We start from the raw sequence: 15,450 nt of genomic DNA, 5'->3' as shown, positions 1-15,450 counted from the left end.
CATAGGATGTGCCCGGTTGAACGCATCAGGCTAAAGTAAGCGTTCTCGCTCGAAACGTCATCTCAATTCCGTCGAATCGTTATTGGATAACGTCAAACCTTTCGAGCGGCTATGGTGTTACACTGATAAGCACGAAGTCGCGGGAGCAAATGCGGTTGCGGCGGCGCCGCGTTTCGATGGGGGGCTAAAAAAATTGGAGGACGCTTAAGCTTCACCTTCAAGAGTGGAACGCGACAGCGTTCCCGTCGATCTGCCAAGGGGTATTGGGCTACGGCCCAGCGACTACGCGCCCCGCATCGGACGCGGTGAGCGTCGAGCAGCGCAGCGTTCGGCGCGACAACGAAATGTGCGCCTCAGCAAGCGACGCACGCCTGAGCCTTAGAAACAGCTCGTTTCTAAGGTAACACCGCGTTCACTAGAGGCGCTTTTGTACCGCTTTGAAGCATCGAACTCGTGGCTCAGTGGTAACGTCTCCGTCTCACACTTCGGAGACCCTGGTTCGATTCCCACCCAGCCCATCTTGGAAGTTGCTTTTTATTTATGAAGTGCCTGCCGTGATTTATCGCTCACGGCCAACGCCGCGGACGCCGACACCGACGCCGACGACACCGGCTTTTCTGCGACACGAGCTCCTTAACGCTATCGCGTTAATAATAATAATAATATTTGGGGTTTTACTTGCCAAAACCACTTTCTGATTATGAGGAACGCCGTAGTGGAGGACTCCGGAAATTTTGACCACCTGGGGTTCTTTAACGTGCACCTAAATCTAAGCACACGGGTGTTTTCGCATTTCGCCCCCATCGAAATGCGGCCGCCGTGGCCGGGATTCGATCCCGCGACCTCGTGCTCAGCAGCCCAACACCATAGCCACTGAGCAACCACGGCGGGTGGGGGCTAAATGAATACACGCACTGTGGGAATCGATGTGAGCGAAGCTTTCTATGCTGTTTGTTTTGATTGAAGAGCGGCGATGCTGACCGCGAATGCATTTTTTCGGCGTTTAGTTCAATACGGACAGTGGTGAGGGAATGTTAAACATTACCTTGCGCGCACCACTGCTGTTTGTCTGCGTTATACACAGAACACACAGGCAGGCGTGTTTGCTTGAGGCCTTGTGGCGCGTCATTGTTCATAATCTGTGAGAGGGCTGAGCATTATTATTGCATTACACGGCACGTTGCATCGCGGACGAAGTGTTTAATTTGAATTGTGGGGCTGTACGGGCCAAAACCACGATCGGGTTATGAGGCCGTCATAGTGACGGACTCCGGATTACTTTTGACACCTTCGCGTTCTTTAACGTGCACCTATAAAGCTAAGTGCGCCGGCGCATTTGTATTTCGCTCCCGTCGAAATGCAGCTGCCACGGTTGGGATTGAACCCGCGACCTCGAGCAATGCCGTCGTCATGATACCGCAGCGGGCACAGAAGTATTTATTTGACGTGCGACCGCTTCCGTATGTTATGTGGCTTTGTGTTTGCACGTCCTGCCTCATTTGTTCCACTTGACAAATTTTCATGGTGCTTATTTTTCACAAGTTGAGGAAGCGTACCGTACCGTATCTTCAGTTCTATATAGCAACGCCCCCTCTGGACTTGCACGTTAGTGGTAAGGTAATTTGGTCGTACAAACTGCGCAGCAAGTCTGTAATCGCCGACGCCTCGGACGTCATCATCAAGTACTGTGAGTGACCATCTTACGGAGACTCATCCTAGCTTCAATGAGGACGCGCGTTGCAACAACTCGCGTGAGCTGTGCACTGCATGGACCGTTACAGAAATATGTAATTGAGCGTGTTGTTATCTCATCGTGAGTAATATTTTCTGTCTGTCGTCACTGATAAATATTTTGCTACCTGCATCTGAGTCCCTGGGCCCACGGGCCACCACACCCGTGCCTTGGAATCACGGTAAGGATCCCCAGGGGGTCAAAATTAATCCCGAATACTCCACTGCCGCGTGCCTCATAATCAGATTGCGTTCTCGCGCGCAAAAAGATAAGAGTTTATTTTAAGCTTATGAGTATAAAGCACGGAAACAGCGGTAGCGCCTCCTGGCCACCGCTGCTTTTCATATATATAGAGCATTGTAGCTGCACATGTTTTACGATCCGCGTCCACGATGGGCGAGCGCATTCGTGCATTGTGCCTCCCAGCGGTTATGACGCTAAGCACGGATCGCGAGCCAAAAGCTCCACTACAACGCATTAATTTAGCCTGGGCGTACAGGGCCCGTAATCTTTAAGAAATATTTTCCGTTTTCCATTCTTTCTTTCCTCCAGTAACTAGCTTGCACCGAGGTACTCCCCCGCTATTGTCAGCATCGGCCACTCGGGAGGACGGATGGCGAAGACTGGACGATAGGGTGGGAAGAAAACGAGCTTTGCAAGACATGACCCTAGCGCCAGGGGCCGTACGTAAGCGCCGTGAGATTCCGGCCGCGCCCAAATTTAGAGGCCGATTGCGCGTACAAAGAGGCACGTGCATGGTTGACGTAGTAAGCATATACCTTGGAGCGGATGCTGGCGACGTCGTCGTAGCCGATCCAGGTGAAATTCTTGTAGGCGTACGGCGCCTGGCTTTCGTCGTCGAACACTGACGTGGCACCGTCCTTCAGGAACTGGCAAATCTGCGTGTGTTGGACTACTACTGTAAATTGTCGTGCACCCGAACTCTGCGCTCCCTGCGGAGCCGTTTCCGCGAATGGTACAGGCAGGTAGTGGTACGCTTAATAGCAAAATACAGGGCAAGTATGTCGTGTTTGCACGTAAATAACGCAACCCACGAATATCGCCCGAGGGAGGAGGATATTGTCTCTCCTCGGATACAAAATTGTCTTACGCGGCCAGGCGGTCGGTGTAAACTGTGAGGATAGTTGTCGTCGTAATGTCAGTATTTAATTAAATTCGATAATTAACCTTTTATTTACTGGAGTTAGCATGTATGCTTATATTGAAAACTCAGAGGCGGTACCATTTGGTGACTATTCCGTTTTGAACAATTTTAGTAACGCGCCTGTGTCCCAAGATATGCACGTATGAAATTTCAGCATAAGCCGTCTGATTAGGCATGCGAGACAGCGGCATCCGCTACGAGGCCCCTCCCTAGTGTGACGCAGCTGTTGCGCATGACGCTCCGTCGGACAAGAATGGTGAAAGGCGATGGTGATAACGTTTCGTTCTTGGACACCGTTTTCGTTCGTTGCCAGGGACACCGAAGGATGACCTTGCGCGGCGGCTTGGCCGAGCTCTTTTTTGAAGCAATAGAGAGTTTTAGTTTACCCGCCGTGGTTGCTCAGTGGCTATGGTGTTGGGCTGCTGAGCACGAGGTCGCGGGATCGAATCCCGGCCACGGCGGCCGCATTTCGATGGGGGCGAAATGCGAAAACACCCGTGTGCTTAGATTTAGGTGCACGTTAAAGAACCCCAGGTGGTCAAAATTTCCGGAGTCCTCCACTACGGCGTGCCTCATAATCAGAAAGTGGTTTTGGCACGTAAAACCCCAAATATTATTATTATTATTAGAGTTTTAGTTTAGCGTACGCAAGCGGATTGCGTACGTAAGAATTAAGGGCGACGCTACTGCGCATGCGCAGAGCCAGACGTAGGGGTCTGCGCATGCGCAGTACCGTGGCCCCTAGTTCTTGCGTACGCAAGCCGCTTGCGTCCCCCAGACTAGATCTCTCTAATTATTTGCATAGTTGGCGACAAAGCGCGGTGCCATCGTACACGTAATGTCGAAGCAATCAAGTGCAGGATTACGATACTGGCTTTCGTTTTATTTATTTATTTATTATTATTATTATTTGCATTTCGGAGGCTCAAAGTCATGCTAGCGCTAAGCATGAAACAAAGGTGACAGCTGCCGGGCAGCCCCTTAGTTGCCAGTGGTGTTCCAAGGACGTTGTACCTGTCCAAAGTGTGTGATTTGAAGGCCCTGCATTGCCTACGCCCGAGAAACTGCTGTAAAATAGAAGGAAGGCTGTGAACTGGCGTGAGTAGTGCTCTTCACTGGTGTATGCCTAACGATTTTTTTAATTCGCGGCTTTGTGAAAGTGCCGAACAGATAAGGCATCGCCTTGCAAGCGCGTCGAGCTTACATTATGTGCCTTTGCCTTTGCCACTGATTGCCTCTACTAAGCTGGGCCGTTGAAAGAAGCAAGCCCTGCGTCGGGACCTTCTGCGTTGAAAAATGGCTGCTTCGTCTGGGTCGAGGTACTATTCTACGGCAGAAAAAATTGATGTAGTACTATCAATGGCAGAGATGAACGGCAATGCCTCAATAGCAATGAGTCTGTACGCGTCTCGCCATCCTGATAGGTGAGTTCCAACCAAAGCAACATTTGTTAGCATTTTCAGACGTTTTCGTACAAAAGGCTCAGTTCACCAAAAAAGACAGCACAAGAAGTGCACCATTGATGACGACTTTGAAATTGACGTCCTTGCCTGCGTGCATGCAATACCAAACGTAAGCATCAGAGAGATTTCTAAACAATGCGGGAAAAACGTGGGAACAGTGCACAACGTTCTAAAGAAGCACGAATTTCATCCATACCATGTGAGCCTTCATCAGCACCTAAGTGAGGCACACTTTTAAAAACGGGCAGTCTTTTGTAATTGGGCCCTAATAAAGTTGACTACGATAAGGATTTCGTACAAAGAGTGATTTAGACTTATGGAGGCTCGATTTTGCGGGAACGGCACAGGGAACATTCAACGTGCTCACTACTGGTAGCAAGGAACTCGTCACTGTCTGCGGCAACACAACCACCAAATTCGCTGGGGTCTAAATGAATGGTGCGGCATACTTGGGGACAGAATCATTGGCCCTCACTTCTTCGAAGGGAACCTCGATGGAAAGAGTTATGCGCACGAAATTCTTGCTGGTGTCGTCGGTAAACTTGCCTCGAGTCTCCCTCTCAACGAACTGCGGCAAGTTTGGTTTCAGCTTTACGGGGCCACACCACATTTCTCCTCCACTGCAAAGACTGGTTAAACTGTAACTTTCCATGGCAGTGGATTGGACGCGAATGAGAGATGTTTTGGCCGACGATATCCCCTGATCTCTTTCCACTGGACTCCTTTTTGTGGGGCTACGTGAAAGATCGCGTTTACGCAGTTGAGCCCACCGATGTCAACGACATGAAGATGAGAATATATTTACCGCCTGTAAAAGCATCGACCCCGAAATGCTGCGCAGAGTTGTCGACTCGACGCGAGAGCGGTTCACGTGGTGTGTTGCGGCGGAAGGCAATCATTTCGAACATTTTTCAACGGTTGGTTTCTTGGCGATTGTCATAATTTTAAGTTGAGTAAGATTTCATATCACTCGAAACTAATATTGAGTAAGCAATGGTATATTTGGAGCAAATTTCTAAAATGTTTGTATGTTTTGTTTGTATAAATGTAGGCCATGGGTTTACACTGTGCTTGTTTTTTGTTTGTTCTTTTATTCCCACTTCTTCCGAAGTAATGCCGGAATCGGAGCTGTGTGTAAATAAATAAATATGAATTTGACTACATTGACACAATTTCACGCTCTGTCATGAGGACTGGTATACAGATGCTTTCTAATCTTAAAAAAGGTGACATAGAGAATACGGGCCATTAAACCGCGTTTCATAAGAGCTGACCATGCAGGGTCGTAAATTCTCTTTACTCATGCGCAAGGTGCCCTCGAAACTTCAGTGGTTAATAATGTGCTGCATGGCAGCTGACGCTGTCGCTTTATGTTGTGAGATGGCATTAATTTCAATCATTCTGCAAACAAAGCTTCCATTATTATATATAAAAAAAGCAGAGCACTATTGCTGCACCTGAGTGCATAAGAAGTCTTAAGCGGCGTGGCTTCTTGTCACCCACTCTACTAGCAATTGCTCAAAGAAGCAGGGCTCGTCGCCCGCACAGTCATTCTTTGGTTTCGCTGGCCGAGAACGAAAAGTAATCACCGTCGCCTATCACCTCTGTTAAGAACGGCCCGCTGAGGTGCAAGTTTTGCCAGCCAGTTGCGAGAGCGGCGTCGACTTTTCCTGGAAAGCCACCGCAACCCTCTAGCCACACGGCGTCACTAAGTCTACTGTGTACCAAGGACAATGCGCCGCGTCTGCCACTCTGCGTCATGGGATTGCCGAGATGAGTTCGACTAACCAGGCTTTGTGACGGAACACGCCACCGCCGACCCGGTCTGCTGTGAGCAAGGGAGGTCCCGAGGGGACGTAGTTGGAGGCCCCTTCCCACGCACCGTTCCTGAAGTAAGCCCTGAGTAAACCTGTGCGGAAGTGTGTGTGTGTGTGCCCTCCCGCTCAAAGGCGGCTCGTCTTCGATGAGTGGTGGAACGGTTCTCTCACCTAGGGATTGAGGGAGGACCGAGTGTTTATAAACCGCTGTTGTGCGGCTGCTGAAGGTACTTTCTCTCGCAGTCATGCTAGACTGATGAACTGCAACGTCCTTATGTAGATACTGTAAATAAACCCATATTCCTCGTTCTCGATGAGAAGCAGTCCTTCCCTTCAACAACGTCCTCAGCGTAGATAAGTTGGACGACGGCATGGGCCAGCTACCATCTAATTCATGCCCGACTCCAATCTTGACAACTGGTTACGAACGGTGGGATTGACCTCCCAGTCTTCACATTCCTGTCAGACGGGGCGCCATAGGCAACAGCTGCGTCACACTAGGGAGGGGCCTCGCATGCGCAATTAGACGGCTTGGGCTGAAATTTCAGACGTGCATATCTTGGGACACAATCGCGTCACTAAAATTGTACAAAATGGAATAGTCACCAAATGACATCGCCTTCGAGTTTTCAATAGAAACATACATGCTAACTGCAGTAAATAAAAAGTTAATTATCGAATTTAATTAAATACTGGTATTACGACGACAATTATCCTCATAGTTTACAACCGCCTGGCTGCATAACCTAAGTATAAAATGGCTTCAGTGTACTCCTCTTCGCATTCTTTTTAAAAACCCGAAAGTCTAAGTTTGAGAACCCCGCCTGTATATATATATATATATATATATATATATATATATATATATATATATATATATATATATAAAATGAGAAGCCAACAAACAATGATACCAATGACGACATAGGGGAAATTACTAGCACTTACTAAATGAATTGAAGAAACAAAAAATAATGGCAATGAAAGTGGATGAAAAAATTTGGAAGTGGCTTAACTCGGCTATGCCAGGATATGCGTAGCGAAAGCTAAGGCATAGCATGGTTAACCTTGGTTAATCTTGATTGCAAGTCCAGGTTAGTCTGGTTGTCTAGCTATGTTGTGGCGTTTAGCCAGTCGTTCGGCGCACTGTTCATCTGTTTCCTGGGTGATTCGTTTCCTCTTCATCTCGTTCGAATGCCGATTCCAGGCCTGCTCCTGCTTATCAGAATTGTCGCCGTCCATACTGCCACCTCAACTGTGGTTGCGGCGCGCGCGAGCTCTCTTTTTCAATCCTCCAACATGTTATCAGGCATGCGACGCAGCTGGCGAAGCGAGCGGAGGCGAGCGCAACGACGAAAAACGCGGTGTGACGTCAAACCAAATGGTGGCGGCGGAAAGGCATGGCGCCACGGAGGAAGGAAACTCAGGAGAGGCCCTGACGTCACTCTTTGTGAAGCTGAAGTGAAGCCGGAAGTTGGCGTTGCTCATGGCGTTGCTCCGCCTATCGGGCCAGCTCTCCTCTCTTGTTTACATTTCTAGCGAAACCACGCCGCGCTGCGCGCAACCGTGCTGCTCAGACGCGCGTGTTCCGCAGCAATACTAAACAATCGTTAGCAAGTTAGCATGATTCCGCCAAAGAGGGCAAAATTTCCCGCGGATATTCTTTCGTTCGTTGCCATTGCCGTGGCGCGGTACATTGCGCACAGCGTTGCATGCGCATTCATTTCACGAACTTTAGTTCTTCCTGTCCCACCCGGCTACAGCAACATCCGGTAGAGCACGGTCCAGATAACGCAGCGCAACAAAACACGGAGACCAACGCAAACCTGCCCGCACGGCGCCTTTGCCACTGTACAAAACCTACGGAGCAACACGTGTGAGCGCACAGAACAATAACAAAGCCGCCATTGTCGCCCGAAAGGCGACAATGGCGGCTACAGCAAATGGCGGCCGCTACAGCAAAGAAATTAAAAAAAAGCAGCAGAAAAAGGAGAACCTACTACGTCATTTCCTCCACACTTTTCTCCTAGCGCGCTGAGGGGCTAGGGCCTCTCCTCAGTTTCCTTCCTCCATGCGTGGTGCTGAGCAGCGGCGGAACACCTGTGGCTCGGTGCTACTAGTGGCGCATGCGCAGTAGCGACTAGGGAGCGAGAGAGAAATATCCGCGGCGAGGCGCGCGTTGCGACGTCACGTGCCTCCTCGGAGCATGCCACGGCGAAATCCCAAGTTCGCGGCCACTAAAGCTTTCGCTTTAAAACAACTTGCCGCAGGTGGGAAACGATCCCACGTCTTCGCATTACGTGTGCGACGCTCTACCAATTGAGCTTCCCCGGCGCCGTTCTCCCATCCACTTTTTTGGGTATTTATGTTTACTACTAGAACTAACCTTGGGAGTGTTAGCCAGCGCCACCACTCACAAACCTTGGCGGCAGATGTGGAACATCCTTTCTGCCGCAGGCAACACGAGCACGTGATCTTTTTGAGTGAAATCAATTGGTCAATAAACCCGCACATGCTACCTGAAAGCATCAATGTTGCCGCGGTTGCTCAATTGGTTAGATCATCGCACTCGTAAAGCGAAGACGTGGGATCGTTCCCCACCTGTGGCTAGTTGTTCGTTTATCCACTTTCATTGCCATTAATTTATCGTTTCTTTAATTCAATAGTCAGTGGAAGTAATTTCCTCTATGGTGTCCTTGGTGTCATTGTTTGTTGGCTTATGATATTAGTAATAAAAATCGGGACCCTTGGTTACCCCCTTTCTGCTCGTTCATTATATATATATATATATATATATATATATATATATATATATATATATATATATATATATATATGATTTCCGGCGCCGGGGGTGGTTTTGTCGGCAGTGCATGACAGCCCGAAAAAATTTCGTGGGGGGGGGGGGGGGGCTGAAGCCCCATAAGCACCCCTACGGTTACGCCCCTGATATATATATATATATATATATACACACACACATTCGGGATTTTGTGTAGAAGGTCTATTTCAAGCACGAAACGACACTTTAGCGCGAACATTGCGAAATCAGGCTGGATTTCACGGCAAGCAACGCCCATGCACGGGGAGTCGCATATCGTAACGCAAGGAGCCCCATCCGAGCACAAAGTTAAAAGGGCGTTTTGATGGCGAGCGGGCTCGGCGCGGTTTCTCGCGGAGGCTGCGGAATCAAAGGAGCGCGTGGATTTCAATTCTGAAACTTAATCGGTATAAATTTCTCATAAACTTTTGATGCGGAAGATTCACTGACATTTCCAAAGTCGTGCTTTAGATTTTCAATTCCGGAACTTTGTAAGTTTAATTTTGTTGGAAACATTTGACGCCGAAGGTGCATTAACTTCTCTAAAGTCGTACATCGGAACATACAACGAGAAAAGCCAAATCAACACACTTTCAGACAAATTCACAAAACACGCAGCGAAGTCCGATGAGACGAAGCGTTGTGGTGGTTCATTTGTGCCGTCATGTCACAGAAAAGAATATCAACATGTTTTTTACCTGCGCCAAAGCATCCATGTCGAGACACTAAAGCCAGCAAACGTAACTACGTTCTTATTTATTTTTCCACTTTGACTTTTATTCGCGAGGACACATTGAGTGTCTCCAGTTTTCTTGCTCTCGGTATACCCGCGGGCAGCCGAACCAGCCAGAGCGCATGCGTTTTTCTCGTGTTGCCCCGACCACCGCGCGGCGCACTTCGGTGCGCGTTCGTTTTTCTCTGGTCGAGTTGATTTTCGCCTGGCAGAGTTCTGGACGCTTTCCGGCTATCAGACGAGAAAAAGAAACAATGGTCGCTCGCCGGCGTCAATATGGGGACTCGACGGATTGCAAAGCGTTCGCTTGAGCGCGACCACTCCGGAAAGTCTTGTATCGCCGGTGTAGGATACTGAGCAATATGCGTATTTTCTCTGTGGGCCAAGCGTCTCACGTTTTCTTCGATATTCCTTCGGTAGCCACATTATAGATGCCAAAAGTAGGCGTACGATTGTGGCCAACATGCTTTCCTTTGCGTTTTTTTCTTCCTTCGGTGTCCCCGCCCCATAAAAGAAAAGTAGACATTGTTGCGGCGCAGCGAATTGCCGCATGGTGAAACATCGATTTTGTTACTTCTTCTTTTGTGGAAAGTAATGGCCTACGGTACGCTTCAGTTGGCGGATACTCTTATTACATTATTACGATAGCAACTGTATGGACACTCCAGGCGCGTTCCTGCCGTCGCCGTCGCCTCATTATCCGTATAAAGTCCTAGGCGATAACATCGTGACTGCGCGCCTCATGCTGTATGTGCGAGTGAAAGCGTAAAGGGGTAACGGTGGCATAGGTGAGCATACGATGGTGGCTCAGTCTTGTGTGCGCAAGGTACAAAAGAGGGGAGGAAGCGCGCCGACTTCCGTCGCGCGTGATACATAAGGGGGAGTGGAGGGAGGGGAGGCGGGCCTTAGGATTCTTTGATCTGTGAATCTATGATTGCAGCACATGTTTATTTGCCTTGTTTGACGCTTTGTATACAGTGACTTTTTCTCAGATACGTTGCTTTATTGGAGACTTATACGTATATTTAACCATCTTGTTGCGAGGTTTTGTGTATACGTGCAGTGAACTTTGTTTCCAGTGACACTTTCTTGCCCTTTATCAAGCTGTATCTTCACATTTGTATATTCCATTGTATCTTCGCATTTCTAATGCACGAGCGCGAGTGAAATGAAAGAGAGCCAACCCACCTTGTGCAATAATTGTTCCGTTCATTATGTACGAGGCATACGCGTAGCACAGAAGCATCTCTCATTTACAAAAGTGACACGCAGGTGCGAGGATAAATGTTCTTGGATGCTCTCATACACTGGGTTGAACATGGTTGCGTGACATAATGGAAGCTCCAAAAGTTGAACAGCGTGGTCTCATGAATTTTCTGACAGCTAAGGTGTTTCCCAAAAAGAAATTAGTCGCCATATGGCTGCCGTGTACTTTGAACGTTGCATTTTATTGGCCACTGTAAAGCGTTGGAGCAAACTGTTCAAATAAGGACGTGAAAGTTGCAAAGAAAATCCAAGACCGGGACAAAGCCACCGTGCAATCACCCCCAACAGAATTGCAAAGGTTGATGAGCTGATTCGACAAGAACAGGGGATAAGTATCAATGAATTGGCAGAGCGTATGAACATCGGTCACGGTCCGGTTCATACCATAATTCATGAATATCTCGGTCATCGGCTAAAATTAAATTATGGGGTTTTACGTGCCAAAACCACTTTCTGATCATGAGGCACGCCGCAGTGGAGGACTCCGGAAATTTTGACCACCTGGGGTTCTTCAACGTGCACCTAAATCTAAGTACACGGTGTTCTCGCCCCTATCGAAATGCGGCCGCCGTGGCCGGGATTCGATCCCGCGACCTCGTGCTCAGCAGCCCAACACCATAGCCACTGAGCAACCACGGCGGGTCCGGTCATCGGCTCTTGTGTGCTTAATGGATGCCCAAGATTTCGAACCGCCGCCAGAAGACTAAGTTCGGCGCTGCCTTGACTCATCTGATCCGGCATCACAATGAGGGTGACGACTTCTTGTCTGCAATTGTGACCGGCTACAAATCATGGTGCCGCTACTACGAGCCTGAAACACGACGACAAGGCATATTGTGGAAACTTTCCACTTCACCAGCCCCAAAGAAAGCAAAGGCCTTCATTTGCGCCGGAAAGGCGTTGACGTCTTTTCTTTTTTTCGATCGTCAGGGGCTATTACTGATCGAATTTGCTAAACCTGGAGAGACTATCAATCGTTTCCGATATTGTGAAACGCCGGATGAAGAACAAACGAGGTGGGAAATAGACGAATGGGGTCATTTTGCTCCATGACAATGCCCGTCTCCATGACGCTGATGTGATTAGCACAAAACTGGCAAAGTTCAAGTTGGAAACGCTGCAACATCCGCCATACATCCCAAACCTGTCGCCTTGCGACTTTCGCATTTTAGGGCAACTCAAACAAACAAACAAAAAAAAAACAGCTCAAGGGAACCAGATTCGTGTCGGACGATGACGTTGAATGGTCAGTTACACACTTTTTTGAAGCAGCCAAAAAGGGGGGGGGGGGGGGGGGAAGGTCCAACTCTCAATGGCAACCCAAGGAGTTTTATGAGACGGGAATCAGGCGACTCGTTAGTCAGTGGCACAAATGTCTAAATGCTCATGGAGACTACTATTAATTATAGTACCCCGTTTGTCATATATTCGCATTTGCTCACTTTCATTTGTCTCATCTTCGTATATTTTGGAGAACTACTGTTTTTCATATGTGCTCTCTGTTGCGACTATAACATCGGTGCCATTACTCACAATACACGACCGGTGACAGCTTCTCCCGCGCAATACATTGGATTAAAGGACAGCGTCATTGAGATTTTTCCTTGACGGTTACATATGTGTAATAATGTAAACAAGGTTCTTGAATGACAAAGCTTCGATAAAATATTTCGCCTCAAGTGTGCTAATTTCAAGGCCTTTACATTTTTCATATTAGCGGCATGCACTGCTTAGAACTGATATAGTTCTAAGTTTCGTGTGATATTTTCTTTACTTATTAAATAGACAAAAACATGGAAGCATTGATATAAGTTATTTCGGACACAATTTTTGGGACACACGAGTACATTATTGTATGAAAAAATACATATTTTACTTGTCTTGACAGTGCGTAGCGTTTAAGAATTCGTTTGCCGCATCTTTGGCAATTACAATGTAGTTTTTTCTTTAATTGGCAATGTAGTTATTATTCATGTATTTGATACCTTGACAAATTTCATGAGGAGGAGGCCGAGCTGCAAGGTGAGCCCCCCTCCCCCGCGAACGAAATTTCTGGCTACGCCGCTGATATATATAGTGTCTACGTGACTTGTGGCAAAATTTAAAATCGTGCGAGTGTCGCGCAGCTGGACAGAACTAAGGTAATGTTTCCCTCTGCTTGGAGTAAGTCAGACTATCTTTTTTTGTATCTCGCCTAACTACATAATTAGTTATTATTAAGTATTCAACTTCATTAAATATTATAATCAAGCAAAAGTGTCAATGAGAAAATTGTAGACCATCATGAAAAATTGCCGATCCAGCTTTTGTAGCTCAATCCATGCTACTTAAAAGTTTTTTCCGAGCCTGAAGGAAGCCCGCGAAAGCCCGTAAAAAGTGTTGCGCGACTAGTCGCGCTGCATTCTTGTGAGTTTTCCGGCCCGACTTCTTTCAGGCTCGAGAGAGAGAGAAAGAGAGATACACGTTTATGTAGCACATGTGAGGCACACAGCATAATGGACCAACTAATGTGTTACTGCGATGGCTCTCCTTCCGTCCATTCCATAAAATTCTCGTGTACAACAAAGCAACAGAGCAACAAAGTAAGCGACACCGGCCGGGCCGTTGTCGGGCACGGCCGAGAGGCCTTTACATTTTTGCGATATATAGCCTGTACGCGAAGTGTGTACGTCCTGAAGTGGTAGCCAGCGCCAGTCGTATTCACGGCGCGTCCTGGAATTAAAACTGTTAAGGAGCGTATATGCTGACGCAAACTTTACGCATCAAATTCATAGCTCCGCATTCACTTCGGCGGATATACTCAACGGCTGCTGGGCCTTGATAGTCAACACACGCGATTTACGATGCAAACGCGTAGTAACCGCTAGGTGTTGATAAAAATAAATAAATAAAGAAGTCCAGGCAGCGTAAACTCCTGGTTGATGTCGGACAACATATGTAGTCCCTTGAGGACCATCAATTATTTTTTTGTAAGGCTGTGCGAATGTCTTTACATCGTCGCCATGAATTTAGTCATTGCTGTCGGAAGTTAAGGAATCGGGAACAAGCCAAGAAATGCGCGATGACGCTATTGTGCGGCTTGCTGAAACTTATTGGGATTGCAAATCGGGCAAGTTGATAACGACGCATCTTCAGCAGTCCCACATACGAAAAGGACAAGTACATGTCATGTCTTCTGCTTGCTTTTCCCTGTAAGTGGGGCTATTGAAGTTGACTTTCAAAAACTGCGCGAAGGTATGGGACAGTTACTTCTCTTTCTTTTTTCTTTTTGAACTTTCTAACAGCGCACGAACGAACTGAGGCAACACAGCGTTCAGCCTGCATAGATCAGCCCTTGTCCGGTTGCGTCCTGTCTTAGAAAACCGTTAGTTGCAGTGTTGCGCAACCCCGAGCACACTTCCAGAAGGTTCCAAGTTTCGGCACTCGTGGCCTCGCCCAGCCGAAACTGACATGCGAGCTTGCCAGCCGCACGAACGGAGGCCGAGCCGACGTGGACGGTGAGCTGTATAGTTGGCTTAAGGCACGCCCAGGTCACGTTCGCTGAAGTTGAAGCGTCTAAATTGGACAAACTCTGGAGCCCGCCATTGAAGAAGGCGAGCCCGCGGCGCCGATCAATGACTGGGACACTTCTGGTGACCTCTTTCCAGAGAGTATAGCGCAATTTACAAAGGCGTGACTGGTTACCAAGTGTCGCAGAGTGCCGCATGCAATAGGACTCTGATATCACATAATAGGAAATTTCGGGGCCGCAAACGCAGAAGGCAAAGAAACTTATAATATGACTAAAAGACTAAAAAAGAAATACACTCGGGCTTGTATTGATAAAACTTCTCTTATATATGGAGTGTACTGTCAGTGGCCAATTTCGGGCACCGTCGTCTCAAGTTACGATAGCAGTCGTCGTGATAACGGTGTCCTATCTCTTCCCCCAGATGGTCAAGCGCGGACAGCGCTTCACGTATACGTGAGAGAAATATCGTCCTTGCGCGTTGATCTCGAAATAAAATTAAAAAAAAGAAAGGTTATACTCTTGTAAAATTTGGTAGACGAATATAGTCAGAACTGCAACCACTTTGATAAACCAGAGTACCTATCCTTCTCGGCGTTTTTATGCACTTGGCGTTGCAATATTTATATAGTTTTTAGAGTGTACATGCTATTAGGAGTCGGCGAATATGAACTTTTTAGAATGCAAATAGTAAGTATCGAACATCGAATAGTCAGAAACAGACGCAAACATTTACAGCAGGAATATTATACCTGTAATGACCATAGTTCAAAAAGGGCAGCTGACTACCAGGGACAAGGGATCGATTTTAAGCACAAGATCCCTAACTGTCGTTAAAAAGAAAAACTGCATGAATAGCCACTCAACTTATTTAGAATCTGGTTGCAAACAAACTTCCTAAGAATGAATAGCTGCTGTATGACTAGTTTTCCAAGAACGCTAAAT

The 15,450-nt window shown here is 47.6% G+C and overlaps 1 protein-coding gene across 2 annotated transcripts in view; it reads right to left on the bottom strand.

Moving 5' to 3' along the window:
• LOC142571822 (acidic mammalian chitinase-like) overlaps window positions 1–15,450 on the bottom strand; it is a 42,671-nt gene that overhangs the window by 3,908 nt on the left and 23,313 nt on the right. For both annotated transcript variants that reach the window (XM_075680465.1, XM_075680466.1), the window contains exon 7: window positions 2,512–2,631. In XM_075680465.1, coding sequence (XP_075536580.1) covers window positions 2,512–2,631 — 120 coding nt within the window. The remainder of the gene's footprint in view (window positions 1–2,511; window positions 2,632–15,450) is intronic.

Source organism: Dermacentor variabilis, chromosome 2 (genome assembly GCF_050947875.1).
Source record: "Dermacentor variabilis isolate Ectoservices chromosome 2, ASM5094787v1, whole genome shotgun sequence".
In the NCBI taxonomy this organism is placed as follows: Eukaryota; Metazoa; Arthropoda; class Arachnida; order Ixodida; family Ixodidae; genus Dermacentor; species Dermacentor variabilis.
This window is presented reverse-complemented; position numbering and strand designations above follow the sequence as displayed.